The sequence below is a fragment of the Pipistrellus hanaki genome (genome assembly GCF_964339955.1).
Source record: "Pipistrellus hanaki genome assembly, chromosome: 3".
NCBI classification, from domain to species: Eukaryota; Metazoa; Chordata; class Mammalia; order Chiroptera; family Vespertilionidae; genus Pipistrellus; species Pipistrellus hanaki.
In genome coordinates, this window is record NC_140505.1 from 130,522,058 (window position 1) to 130,537,463 (window position 15,406).

The following is a 15,406-nucleotide window of genomic DNA, read 5'->3' on the forward strand; positions in this document are numbered from 1 at the left end:
AAAAAAAAAAATCTGATAAACAATATTAACTGGTGAATGTAATAAAATCAGAGGTATGGAAGGGGAGTGAACTGACAATTATTGGGGATAAAGGGAGAGGGGAGTGGGGGAAGAGACTGAACATAAACTGTGCACCTATGGATGAGGACAATGGAGGGAAGGGAAAGGGCAGAGGGTGGGGTGGGAACCTGGTGGAGGAGAGCAACGGAGAGGAGGAAAAAAAGAGGAACATTTGTAATAATATGAATAAAGATTTATTAAAAAAATAATAATAAAAAAATTAAGATAAAAATTATGAACAACAAATACCTAACTATCAACAAGTGAATCTAAAAACCAAGGGAATTAAAAAACCTGATGAACAATATTAACTGTTGAATATAATAGAATCAGAGGTATGAAAGGGGAGTGGACTGATGATTCTCAGGGAAAAGAGGAGTGGGGTATGCGGGAAGAGATTGAACATAAACTGTGCACCTATGGATGAGGACAATGGGGGGTGGGGAAAGGGCAGAGAGTGGGGTAGGAACCTGGTGAGGGCGGGGAAATGAGGAACTTTTGTAATAATATGAACAATAAAGGTTTATTAAAAAATATATATATATTAATTTTTATTAAAATGTTCTATTATTTTATGTTAAGAAGTACTCATTTATTTCAGCCGTTTGTATTCAGCATGTCTCTGTCGAAATAAACATACATTTCTATGAAAATTGAAGCTTTAGTTTTTTTGCAGGCCACATAAACTTAAACCTTGTTTATTTGGCCCATGTTAGCTTTTGAGTTTGACATGCTTACCCTATAGTCTTTAACAACCTGCTAATGCATATACCTAACTTTTAAATATAATGTTTTCACATGATAAAAATAATGATTTTCTTTCAAGATTTTCTCACAAGGATGAGAAAGTAACAGAATGAATTGAAAGCAATGAGCACTGAGGGAAGGAAAATTTGGTTTACTTCTTTCAAACATCCACATTACATAAATCCTCTTTCAGTTTTTTCTTTTAATCTATTCTCTCCCAAGTTTTACAGTATTTTTTAGCACTTTCCTTAAGTCTTTATAAATATCCAATATTTAGTAGCCACCAGCTTTCCGACCTCATATTCACCTCCTCCCTAACTCCCTCCTAACAACTAAGGCATCAGAAACGATAAGCATAAAAATAGCAGAACCTATTTCCAAACACATCCTACTCTAACTTTTAAATTAATATTCCAGTTGGTTTGTGTTTATTTTATTCACGACTTGTACACCACTTTACCTGTACAAAGAAGCCAGCAGCCTCCACGTGACCATCTCCTGTTGAAGAAGCCAGAGCATACTTGCCGTTTTTGAAAATTTTTGAAGACCAGGTGTTGCTCGGTTCACTATTTTACTCAGCATATTCACCTGGATTATAAACACAGACATAAGGAAGTTTTCTATAATCCTGAGTAACAACTTTGTATTCTTCAAGTACATTGTGCTAAAACTCATTACATAACTAGTATGTATGTACATAACTATATTATAAATGTGTCCTGCCTATCTACAGTCTTTTTTAACTGAATGTAATACAACATTTCCACTAGAAATGGCCTTAAAGTAAGGTGTGTTTATGTGAGTTACATGTAAAATTTTAACATAACCTACACTCAACAAGAACAGCTTGGGGTACATTTTTCTCTCTCTGTATACTACCCAGAAGATAAGCTAAATTTAACCTACACCTGACAAAATTATAACTTGAACCAATGAGTAGCAATAAGATATCTTCAAATTATGTTTGATAAATTTATACCATATAACAAATCAAGAAAAATGTTTTCTTAAGGTTGGCACCAAAACAATGCCTTTTCTAGCCAAAACTTCAAAGTAAGTCCCTCCTTGTTCTAAACAGTTCTTAACCTTCTGGGACTGAGGCATGTGTGAAAAACTAATGAAAAATATGCATGTTCTGTCCAGAAACACACACAAAATTTGTTTATCAGGAGGTTTAAGTACTCTGGGCGAAGGAAATTTTTCTCAAAGGTATTGATGAGCTGGCACAATAAGAATACCCCCTTATCTTATCAAGGGGAATAAAGAAACATGATTATTCTCATTCAAAACTTGAAGAACCACTACCATAACAGGTTTCCCTCCCTTTGAAAAGTATTCACAAGGTAATGTTACTTCCGTCTTAAGGCCAGTTTTTAATAAAAGTGTTATCTATACTCTCATTCATTAAATTCTTTTTTTCATTTTCATGAATTTATTGGGGTGACACTGGTTAACAAAATTATACAGGTTTCAGGTGTACAATTCCACAATATATCATCTGTTCACTATAGTGTGTGTTCACAAGCAAGTCTCCTTCCATTACCATTTATTTCCTCTACTAGAGGCCTGGTACATAAAATTCGTGCACTTGAGGGGGTAGGGGGTCTCCTCAGCCTGGCCTGCACCCTCTCACAGTCCGGGAGCCCTCAGGGGATGTCTGACTGATGGTTAGGCCTGCCCCACAGGGATGTCAGTTGGACATCCTTAGTGCTGCTGCAGAGGCAGGAGAGGCTCCCACCACTGCCACTGTGCTTGCCAGCCATGAGCCCAGCTTCTGGCTGAACAGCACTTCCCCAGTGGGAGTGCAGTGACCACCAGGGGGCAGCTCCTGTGTTGAGCATCTGCCCCTGATGGTCAGTGCATGTCATAGCAACCATTTGTTCCACCATTCGGTCTATTTGCATATTAGCCTTTTATTATATAGGATAATAAAGAAGTAACCTGCAAATTGACCCTCACACCCTTGCACCAGATGGCCACCCCTATGTGGTCAAAGATGGCTGCTACAAAATGGCCTGCAGGGAGGACAATTGGGGACAACTGGGCCTCCAGGAGAGGGCAGTTGTGAGGGACCAGGCCTACAGGGGAGGGCAGTTGGGGGCAACCAGACCTCCAAGGGGGGGTAGGTGGGGGCGACCAGGTTGGTAGGGGAAGGCAATAAGGGGTAACCAGGCCAGGAGGGAAGTTGGGGCGTTTGGGCTGGCAGGGGAGGGCAGCTGGGGGCAATCAGGTTGTCAGGGGAGCAGTTAGGTGTCCACCAGGCTGACAGGTGAGCGGTTAGGGGGTGGTCAGGCAGGTAAGCAGTTGGGAGCCAGCAGTCCCAGATTGTGAGAGGGATCTCCCCTGAGGGGACCCAGATTGAAGAGAATACAGGTTGGGCTGAAGGATAACCCCCTCAGTGCATGAATTTTTGTGCATCAGGCCTCTAGTATAGGATAACACCCTCCACCTCCCCCAACCCCTACCCTCAGCAATCACCACTGTTGTCCATCAGTGTTCTTGAGTTTTCTTTTTCTTAATCCTCCCAACGCTCTTGTCTCTTTATGGCATGATAGGCTTTTAACACTGAATACTACTCTATTGTTTGGATGTACCACAGTTGATTTATCCATTCATCTACCTATTGCAGGGGTGGGGAATGTCCTGCCTGCTATGGACCATATAAGGCCCACAAAATTATTTGGTCTGGTCTTACCAAGGCAACTTCAGGTGGGACTCAAAATTCAACAAATCTAGGAGTTTTGCCAAAACCGGTTTAGCTCAGTAGATATCGAGCGTCGGCCTGCGGACTGAAAGGTCCCGGGTTCAATTCCGGTCAAGGGCATGTACCTTGGTTGTGGGCACATCCCCAGTAGGGGGTGTGCAGGAGGCAGCTGATCGATGATTCTGTCTCATCGATGTTTCTAACTCTCTATTCCTCTCTTCCTCTCTGTAAAAAATCAATAAAATATATTTAAAAAAAAAATAAATAAATAAATCTAGGAGTTTTCATAGCAGCATAAATTTATATTAAGTGAATGATGTTATAAATATCCAATTAGCCCTTGGCAGAAAAAAGGTTCCCTATTCCTAACATACTGAATGGCATCTTGCTTGATTCCAAATTAAGCCAATCCTATATAATAAAACCCTAAAATGCAAATAGACCAAACCACGGAAACGACCAGTCACTATGACGTGCACTGACCACCAGGGGGCAGATACTCAACGCAGGAGCTGCCCCCTAGTGGTCAGTGCACTCCCACAGGAGGAACGCCGCTCAGCCAGAAGCTGGACTCATAGCTGGCAAGCACAGCAGCAATGGCGGGAGCCTCTCCTGCCTCCATGGCAGCGCCAAGGACCCCGATCTGCGAAAGGGCTTAGGCCAGGCTCAGGCGGCTCCCCACAAGTGCATGAATGTCGTGCACCGGGCCTCTACTTATAAATAAAGCTGCTGCAAACATTTATATGCAGGTTTTTGTATAAATATAAATTTGTAACTTATTTGAGTAAATACCGGAGTATGAACATTGGATCGTATGCTAACAGTATGTTTAGATTTATAAGAAACTATCTTCTAAAGTGGCTGTACTGTTTTGCATTCCCACTATCAATGAATGAGAGTTCCTGCTGCTTCGCATCCTTGCCAGCATCTGGTAGTTGTTAGCATTTTGGATTCTTGCCATACCAATAATATTGTGCTATCTCATTGTTTTAATTTGCAATTTCCTAGTGACATCTAATGTTGAGTATCTTTCAATATGCTATTTGCCACCTATATATGTTCTCTGATGAGGTGTCTATTAACATGTTTTGTCTATTTTTAATTGGATTGCTCATTTTCTTATTATTTCATTTTAAGAATTCTTTATATATTTTATTATTTTCTTTTTGCTAATCATCACCTTGGGATATTTTTTCCATTGATTTTCAGAAAGAGTGGAAGGGAGAGGGAGACACACACAGAGAGAAACATCAATGTGAGAAAAGCACATTGACTGGTTGCCAGGGATCGAACCTGCAATTGAGGTACATACCTTTGACCAGAATCAAACCCTTCGCTGATTGCTCTATCCACTGAGCCAAACTGGCTAGGGCTAAGAGTTCTTTATTTTAGATTTTCCTTTTTGAAAGCATCAGAATCCTTTTGTCTCCAAAATAAAATGTATATGCACCCTCAGTAGGTAAAAAGCAGAGCTACTTTGGCTATGTGTCCACCATGCCATCCCTGCCATTATACCTAAAACATCTCCTTTAAATACCATATAGAAATACACAAGTTGATTCTGTTCATTAAACAAAGACAAAAAACTAAGCATACTGAAGTTTGACCAACAATGAAGTAAATTAACATACCTGAACACTACAAATGTTTTCATATTCTTCTATGAGGTCAAACACTGTAGTTGAAGAGTGCTTCAAAAAAGACTGCAGGAAATCAGAAAACATACTCATGGATGCTAGAACACATTAAAAAGAAAAGGAATAAAAAACATTAAATGACATACTTCTAGGTAATTGTTTGAAAACTTAAAAACATAGCTATGAGTCTTCTTTTGTTTTTACTGCAATATGTTTTAAAAAATTATAATTGCAGTAAAATACACATAAAATTTACCATCATAACCATTTTTAAGTGTATAGTTCAGTGGCACTAAGTTCATTCACACTGATGTGCTACCATCATCACCGTCCATTCACAGAACTCTTTTCATCTTGTAAAATTAAATAACTCAGAATAGTCAAAACAACCCTAACAAAGAAGAACAAAGCTGGCGGCATCACACTTCCTGATTTCAAACTATTCTACAAGGCTAGAATAATCAAAACAGTGTGGTTCTGGCATAAAAACAGACACACAGACCAATGGAACAGAATAGAAACTCCAGAAATAAACTCCCACGTATATAATTAACTAATATTTGACAAAGGAGCCAAGAATACTCAATGGGAAAAGGACAGTCTTTTCAATAAATGGTATTGGGAAAACTAGATATCCATAAGCAGAAAAATAATATTGGACCCCTATTCATACAAATTGGACACCACTCATACAAATGATTAAAAAATAAAGATTTAAACATAAGACATGAAAATGTACATCTTCTGGAAAAAATATAGGGAAAAACCTTCTTGTCATTAGTTTTGAAAGTAATTTTTTGGATATGACACCAAAAGCATAAGCAACAAAAGCAAAAATCAAGTGAGACTATATATATATCAAACTAAAAATTTCTGTACAACAAAAGAAACAACCCTATATAATAAAGAGGTATGCAAATTAACCCTCACATCTTCACAAGATGGCTGCCTATGACAAGTCGGCAGTGGGGGTTAGTGAGGGACAACCAAACAACTGGTCAAGCAGGCTGTGTGGAGCAACTAGGCCAGCAGTGGAGTTAGTGAGGGATAACCAAACAACTGAATAAGCAGGCTGCATGGGGTGACCAGGTTGGTGGGGGGACCGTGAGAGGCAACCAGGCCAGAATGGCAGGCAGTAAGAGGTGACCAGGCTGGTGGGGGGGGGGGGGGAGTAATAGGGGGGATGGGAGAGGAAAAGGGACAGTTAGGAGCATCCTGGCCTGCAGAGGGGGGCAGTTGGTGGCAAGCAGGCCGGCAGGGGAGGGGCAGTAAGAGGTGACCATGTTGACGGGGGCGGGGAGGGGCCAGTTGAGGGCGACCTGGTCATCAGTGGGGGACAGTTAGAGGCGACCATGCAGGCAGACAGGCAGGTGATCGATTAGGAGCCAGTGGTCCAAGATTGTGAGAGGGATGTCCGACATCCCTAATTGGGCCTAAACCGGCAGTCGGACATCCCCCAAAGGGTCCTGGATTGGAGAGGGTGCAGGCTGAGCTGAGGGACCATGCCCCCCTCCCCGCCCCATGCACGAATTTCATGCACCCAGCCTCTAGTTAATAAAATCAAAAGGCAACCTATGGAGTGGGATAAAATATTTATAAACCATATACCTAATAAGGAGTTAATCTCCAAAAATATATAGCATTTGCATGCTGGCTTATGATGATGATAAAATTGCAAAGAACTTATAGGATAATGTGTAGATACAGAGACACTAAAAGCAAAAAATTTCCCCAAAAGGGAATGGTAATAACTAACCTAAAACTAGAAAGGTCTCGCCTTAACCGGTTTGGTTCAGTGGATAGAGCGTCGGCCTGCGGACTGAAAGGTCCCAGGTTCGATTCCGGTCAAGGGCATGTACCTTGGTTGCAGGCACATCCCCAATAAGAGGTGTGCAGGAGGCAGCTGATTGGTGTTTCTCATCAATGTTTCTAACTTTCTATCCTTCTCCCTTCCTCTCAGTAAAAAAATCAATAATATATATTAAAAAAAAAAACACACTAAAAAACAAAAAAAAACACAAAACTAGGAAGGTATCAATACTATTTGAAAAAACAAGATCAACATCCAGGTGAAAGCAAGACATGTCAGCAGTGTTAGATAAAACTAAACCTAAAGAAAAAGAGAAGTTCTTTCAACAGTACAAATAAGAAAAAGAATAAAAATAGCAGAAATCTGCCAAAACCGGTTTGGCTCAATGGATAGAGCGTCGAACTGCAGACTGAAAGGTCCCGGGTTCGATTCCAGTCAAGGGCATGTACCTTAGTTGCAGGCACATCCCCAGTGGGGGTGGTGCAAGAAGCAGCTGATCGATGATTCTCTCTCATCGATGTTTCTAACTCTCAATCCCTCTCTCTTCCTCTCTGTAAAAAATCAATAAAATATATTTTTTTAAAAATAGCAGAAATCTGTCTACTAATAAGCTAACAGGTTGCTCTTTACGCTGAAGGATAAAATGGCAAGATGCTGCTCCAACTAAGAACTAATGTGAAGTTCTCAAACTTCTAGAGCTACTGTATCAATTGGTTTAGCCAATATCAGAGCTAATTAGCTCAACAAAGAAAATATTTAATGATGACATTCAAGAACAGGAGGGGATAGCCTCCTTGACCTTAGGAACGTGACAAGCTACCAACTGTTTCAAACAAAGCTCAAAGCCATTTACCAGCTTCTCCAGGATCATCCTCACGTAACATCACAGCACTAAGAGTAACGTCCTCTGTTACACCATGGGGTTCTACGTTTGTGAAGAGCCCTGAACGCTGAGCTGAGAATGCAGCGGTCCAATTACTGTCGTCCAGATTAGTTACCTTATAAAAAAGGAAGATAAAAAAAAAAGTTATTGCCATTGAGTGAATAAAGACATTAATACTGCTACATTTTTTTAAATATATTTTATTGAGTTTTTACAAAGGTGAAGAGAAAGGGATAGAAAGCTAGAAACATCGATCAGCTGCCTCCTGCACACCCCCTACCGGGGATGTGCCCGCAACCAAGGTTCATGTCCTTGACCAGAATCGAAACTGAGACCCTTCAGTCTGCAGGCCGACGCTCTATCCACTGAGCCAAACCGGTTTTGGCTTGTTACATTTTTTAAAACATTATGTATATTTTCCATTTTTAAAAGATAGCCATGGGGCTATTTTGTTAAGGAAAGTGTGGCTTTTTAAAATTGCTTTCTTCTTTGTACTATTCCAGCTTAAAAAAAAGAAAAGAAAAGAAAAAAGCCAATAGAGTCTACATCTTGCAATATTTAAGCTGATATAAGTAGGTAAGTAAGGAATTCCTACCGCTCTAAATTCACATCAATTTTCCACTTTGGGGAAATTGTACTGGACCAATGACCCAGCTTCTTCAACAAATAAATGGTAATTAAAAAAAAAAAAAAGATGAGGGAGATGCCCAGCCAGCATGGCTCAATGGTTGAGTTTCAACCTATGAATCAGGAGGTTAAGCTTCAATTCCCAGTCAGAGCACATGCCTGGGTTGCTGGCTCAATCCCCAGTGTGGGGTGTACAGGAGGCAGCCAATTAATGATTCTCTCTCATCATTGATGTTTCTACCTCTTTCTCCCTGTCCCTTTCTCTCTGAAACAAAAGAAAAAAGAAAAAAAAAGATGAGGGAGAAACTCAAGAGATTTAAAAGACATATCAAGCAAATGCAATATGGTGACCTTGTATGGTTCCTAATTTGAACCAACCAACTTAAAAAAAAATTGACACAACTGAATAAATGTGAACACTTAACGAATATATAATAAAAATATAAAGTAGATATGTGAAATGACAAAGGAATTAGTCTCCATATGTTTGGGGGAAATTTAAATGTTAGAAATATTGTAGGTTTAGTTCCAGACTACTGCAATAAAGTGAGTCACATAAATTTTGAGGTTCTCAGTATATATAAATCATGTTTACACATGTCTATTAAGTATTCAACAGCAACATGTCTAAAAAATAATGCACATACTTAACAAAAAATACTTTATTGCTAAAATATGCTAATCATCATCTGTGCTTTCAGTGAGTTATAATTTTTTGCTGGTGGAGGGTCTTGCCTTCAATTTGTAAAAAAATGCAGTATCTGTGAAGCACAATACAGGATGTATGACCTGTATGTATTGTGATGATGTTACAGAAAGTGTTCTCTGTCTCAAAGGCGTGTACTTAAGTATTTATGAATGAAATTCCCAGTCAGGCCACAACACCTTTTAGTGCACAGGACAATGGTTATGAAATTTGAGAGTTATAAAGTAATTTAGGGGAAATGCCATGGGTATAAATGAAACAAGATCAGCCACATATTGTTAACTGTTGAAACTGAGGAATGAGCGCATGGGGGCTTATGCTACTACTAGTGACCTGGTGCACAAAATTTGTGCACATTAAAAAGAAATTAGAGGAAATAATTTAATATTGCTATTTGCCTTTTCTCTATAACAGAAGTGTCAGAGATGAAAGAAAATTAGTAAAATGTATATGAAACCTTCTTCCTGTCAGAGACTGAGGCTCACCACAGGATCCAGAGTCAAGTCCCAGCCCATCCACATGCACCTCAAAATTGCATGAGACCCAGATCCAGCTGGTCCCACCCCACTCAGTGGGCTAGATCCAGACCTGGCCGGCCCCACCCCCATCAATCACTGCTGGTTGGGGGTGCAGCCTCAGGTCACCTGGCATGGGGCCAGAGCAAGGGGTGCAGCCTCAGGTCTCCCATCAAGCCCTGCTGGGCAGGGGGCACAGCCTCAGGTCCCCTGTCAAGCACCGCCAGGCAAGGGGTACAGCCTCAGGTTCCCTGCCTGACCCAGTGCCACACAACCTCAGGTCCCTGCTGATTGCTCATTAAGGCTCATTAAAGGAACTTGGCCTCCGCTATGGGCGCAGCCATCTTGTGTTACAGGATCCCTGCCTTTGTTGTGGGCACAGCCATCTTGTTATGGTATGATGATCAATTTGCATATTCCCTCTTTATTAGATAGGAAGATTCTATTTTTGAATATATATTAAAAGATCCATAATAAAGTATTTTTTTAATTCTCATCTCAGAACATTTCCATTGATTTTTAGAGAGAGAGAAACACCAATGTGAGAGAGAAACATCTACTGATTGCCTCCTGCACTCACCTGGACCAGGATTGGGATTGAACCCGAGACCTTTCAGTGTACAGGATGATGCTCCTACCAACTGAGTCACACTGGCCAGGTCCATAGAAAGGCTTTTAAAAATTCACCTTTATTTAAAATCCAGGCATAAGCAACAATAAAACTATACATTTAAATCAGTCTCCCAAGGAAAATGCTAAAGATGGGTGGTGAAAACGTATATATTCATGAGATAGTAACTATGGGCTGAGGAGAACTCAGTTTTAGCTATTAGAGACTGATTAATAGTTCACTCCCTTCTGGGTATTTATCATCATTAGTGTAAAGATCAAGCGAAATCTTACACAGCAATGACATTTTGCATTCAGAAAAATACTTTGCTCCGCAATCAAATCTTGAGAAGCAGATATATGGTAACATTAATGTAGAAATTTTACTTCCTTCAGGCAACCTACATACACAAGGCCACCTCTTATAGCTAATATTACAACTGGCAAAACAAATCAAGAGAGATGTTTGACTGCACAATAATTCCTAAACATTTTATAATAATCAATACATACCTTATTCTACCCTTGCCTTTGAGAGTAACAATTTTACTATTAATATTTCAGCTCTGAAGCCAGTAAATAATAAAAGTCATCTTTTGTTTAAATAAAGAGGCAATCAATTCATTAATTTTTTTTTAATCCTCATCTGAGGAAATGGTTAGAGAGAGGAAGGGGGACAGGCGGGGAAACATTGACATGAGAGAAAAACATCTACCCCTGAATGTGCCCCAACTGGGGAGCAAACACACAACCCAGGTATGTGTCCTGACTGCAAATCAACCAGCAACTTTTTGGTGCACAAGACGATGCTCAACCACCTGAGACACTCCATCTGGGTCACTCGTGTTTTTAAGTACAACAAGCTAAGTATTGCTAAAATAAACCAGTTTCATAAGCAGAGTAAACTGTTCAAAGACCAGATCATTGTTCACTCTATAAATCTACAGGGACTATAATAAACATTTTAAAGATCAAGTTAGCCTTCTAAGTCAAAGACAGGTTTAACAAGCAAAACCGCTCTTCAGAAAACACCAAATTTAGACAATTTCAAGCGTGTGTAAAATTTGTGCCTTCTTAATAAGCACAGAGCCAAATACACAAGAATTGTATTTATCTTATTTTTGGAATTAAATGTGCCTACTAAGTCCTTTACTCTCCCAACAAAACTCTTCTGTTTTTATCTTTCTTCCTAATGAGATATAATTCTTTCTTTTTCTGTAGTATTTTAAACTAGGTCAAGTCATTCTATATCACAGTTTATATGACATTTCTTCTGCTATTTTAAATCCTGTACTATAGTGATTCCTAAAGAGCACATCATATTTTTATGAAAAGGAGAAAATTTCAGTCTTATTTTTCAACATACCATAGATAGATTTCCCAATAATCCTGAAGACTGTGTAAACCGGGGAGACCGCCCTCCCGTTCCAAGAATGCAGGAAACATCTGGCTGCCTGAGAAAGCTTCGGTTTGGTGGAGTAACTACAAACAAGAAGTTAGTATAGAAAATCCAGATGCATAAACATTGGTCATGAAAACAGAACAAGCAAACAATAAAGAACAAATAATATTCAGTTTTCAATTACTTCAATTATAACCAAGTAAATACTTTACATATTCATTTCCATATGAAGAATTTAACTTATTTTGGTAATATTGAGTCCATCAAGAAAAATTTTATTGCAAACAAGATGCTTCATTATAGCATAACTGAGCAATAAAAAAAAGAACACTAATGACTCAATGGATTCTTCATATACTAATTTTATAAAATAGCGCACCGAAGAGGCAGTACAGTGTAGAGGGCATGACCTTTGGAGTAAGCAGATCATTATTTGAATTTTGGTTCTGTTACTTACATACTTACTTGGCTACGTTATCAGCATTCATTAACTTCTCCAAGTCTCACTTTCGGTTGTGGCAAAATAGAAATAATACCTACATCATAGTTATTGTGTATTTATGTAAACAGAGTTACAAATAGCAACTGCAATCATTATTTGTTCTTAATTATTGCTCTTTCAACCAAATATAATTTATGTGTATCATAAGTTAGCTACTACTACTACCACTACTATTAAATGTTTTATAAGCAGAAAATCTTACAAGGCGGTCGAAATGAGCTGGGAGTTCGAGGGGTAACCTGGTTTCTTGGAGTGGTATTGGCAAAATTTTCATCTTGGGATGCCCGAACTATAGGAAGTTAAGAAAAATTTTCCACGTACAAAATACACCATTAAAGTGAGAATTAACCATATTTACACTATACAAAATATATGAATACATTTTTCAAGGACAAGGGATTTATCTCTATCATGTTTTCTATGCAAAAAGTATATAATTCTTTCTACCATTTAAGTTCTCAGATATCAGTCTTAGATTACTGCACACTGAACTAAGAGTTCTTAGTCACATTTCAAATTTTAAAAAAAGATATCTGCTGACACCGGTTTGGCTCAATGGATAGAGCGTTGGCTTGGGGACTGAAAGGTCCTGGGTTCGATTCCGGTCAAGGGCATGTACATTGGTTGCGGGCACATCCCCGGTAGGGAGTGTGCAGGAGGCAGCTGATTGATGATTCTCTCTCATCGATGTTTCTAATTCTCTATCCCTCTCTTCCTCTCCATAAAAAATCAATAATATATAAAAAAATAAAAATAAAAAAAAGATATCTAATCTCAGCAGAAGCAAATCACAATATGACAGTTAGCAGTAAAATGGAATATCCTTATTTTCAGGGAGACATAAATCTTAATATCACTGAATTTCAGCATATTAATCAAATAACATATCTGAGGAGGCAAAAAACTAATTTCTGCAGCATTTTATTATTACAATTATTGTTTAATATCTCTTATAATAAGAAAATTCTATAATCCTGATCCCAAACATGCGGCAATTTTTATAATGATACTTAAAATGCAAAGGATACTTAAAACTCTTTTTTGAGCACTCTGTTTCCATGCAGTCCGTGTCACCTCTGCCTCCCGGATCACGGGGGATGGCATCTCTCCATAGCCACTCCTAGAACAGCAGAACCAAGCTCATGTGAGTGAAATGAGAATGTAGCATTTGCACAGAACTTTATCATCACGACTGGAGCAAAGGATCCTGAACCAGTCAAGGTATATAAATCATCACAGTAGCTACATCTTTGCTTTTTGTTATTGTTAATTCTCACCTGAGGACATATATTTCCCCCACTGATTTTTAGAGAGGGGAAGGGAGGAAGGGAGCGGGAAGAGAGAAACATTGATGTGTGAAAGACACAGTGATTGTTGCCTCCCACACATGTCCCAACCGGGGCCAGGGACTGAACCTGCAACCGAGGTAGGTGCTCTTGACTGAACCCATGACCCTTCGGTGCACAAGGACTGAACCTGCAACCACGGGAATTGACCCCTTGGAAGCACAGGTCAATGCTTTAACCATTTAGCAATCTTGGCCAGAGCTCGTCTTTGCTCTTTTTGTTGACAATGCCCTTCTAGTTCTAAATCCTGCTTATCCCTCAAAGTCCTGCTAAAATTTTACCTGCACAGACTTCTTGGCTTTCTAGCACGCAGCATATTTTCTCCTTTGCAATTATTTCAACAATTGGAATGAGCTTTTTCCTCCACTTAAAACCTTCAGGTAACTACTGCTGGCTTACAGAATCAAGTCCACATTTCCTCCCATGGTGTTTACAATCTGACCCCAATTTCAACCTTATATTCGGCGACAAACATCACCCCCATACAAATATCCACACACCTTTGTACGTGCTTCTTTTACAGAGGTGGCCCTCTTGGTCTACCTGGTTCACACTCACACACCAAACAGCCACCGGGAGTCTGTTTAATAGCTTCCTAACTTTGACCACGTTCCTTAACCTCTTTTAGTCCAGTGTCATCTATGAGAAGAGGATCACAGCATCTCTCCTCACAGGGCTGTTATGAAAATTACATGAGCCAATAACATATGTGAAGTGCTTAAGGCATTCAACCTTTGGCAACTATTATTATTATTATTCAGAGATCCGCTAGAAGGTTACCTCCATTGAAAGGTCTTCACGACACCGCCCGTGACAAGGGAGACTTAACTGCTGCATTTCTTTTCCCACAGAGCAGTGCAAAACTGCCTGTACTGCTCGGTTGTCTCCTCCACCACAGCCCTAATTCCCGGAAGGCCAAAACCTTGAACAACATCTTTATCAAGGCGGCTGGCTTGGTGTCAGGGTCAGAGGCAAAACGCAAGTCAATCACTACCTGCTGCTGTAACTTGTAATCTGAAAGTCTGGGATGGGATTCCTAGTTCTGCCATTGACTGACTGGCTTTGTGATCTCGGGCCGGTCACTGGGCATCTCGCATACAAGGCCACCTTCTACCCCGCCCACCCCGGGAGCCGAAAAGTGCTCGGCCAAGGCGCAGAGAGGACGGCAGAGCCGCCGCGGGATCAGCTTCCTCCGCGGGATCAGCTTCCTCCGCGGGATCAGCCTCCTCCGCATCCCTCTCCCACCCCAGCGGGCCTTCCTCCATCAGCCGCAGTCCCCCAGCCCGGGAGAGTCCCGGCTCAGCCCGGGCCCTGCTTGGTTTCGTCCCGCCAACAAGCAGGAGGGACGGGTCTCCGAGCCCTGCTTGGTTTCGTCCCGCCAACAAGCAGATGGTGACAAGCGGTCACCACCGGAACTGACCTGTCCATGGGTACAACCTTCTCCACCCAGAACCTTGTTAATTGTATTTCAGCTCGGCCACCGCGTTTCAGCCTTCCCGCTCTCCGGAAGCAAACCCTTCGACCCGGAAGAATATTCTGCCTGCGTCGCCTCCCAGAAGAGAGGGGGCGGGGCGGAAAGGATGCGAACTCCGAGGCAACTTCCGCCTACAGGCTCAGGCCGGGATCTGCGCAGGCGCTAAGTGTGCCCGTGGGGGCGGGGCGATCCGGGCAGGGGCGGGGCTAGTCCGTCAGGGGCGGGGCCTGGCGGGGTCAGACTGGCGTTGGTGGGCGTGATGGAGGCGCCAGGTTATCCTACTGGGAAATTTGACTTATACTGATAGTTTAGAAAAGACATGAAGTCATTTCCTGGTATTTCCTGCGAGAGAGAGCCTGGAGTTGGAATACAGATGTGCGGGCT

The 15,406-nt window shown here is 40.8% G+C and overlaps 1 protein-coding gene across 1 annotated transcript in view; it reads right to left on the bottom strand.

Moving 5' to 3' along the window:
• NUP107 (nucleoporin 107) overlaps positions 1-15,089 on the bottom strand; it is a 47,923-nt gene extending 32,834 nt beyond the window's left edge. The window contains exons 1-7 of the mRNA XM_084878879.1: positions 14,969-15,089; positions 13,231-13,322; positions 12,405-12,491; positions 11,665-11,780; positions 7,812-7,956; positions 5,143-5,246; positions 1,268-1,395 (exon numbers count right to left, since the gene is read on the bottom strand). Coding sequence (XP_084735005.1) covers positions 1,268-1,395; positions 5,143-5,246; positions 7,812-7,956; positions 11,665-11,780; positions 12,405-12,491; positions 13,231-13,322; positions 14,969-14,976 — 680 coding nt within the window. The 5' untranslated portion in view covers positions 14,977-15,089. The remainder of the gene's footprint in view (positions 1-1,267; positions 1,396-5,142; positions 5,247-7,811; positions 7,957-11,664; positions 11,781-12,404; positions 12,492-13,230; positions 13,323-14,968) is intronic.
• Between the last annotated feature and the right edge of the window lie 317 nt (positions 15,090-15,406).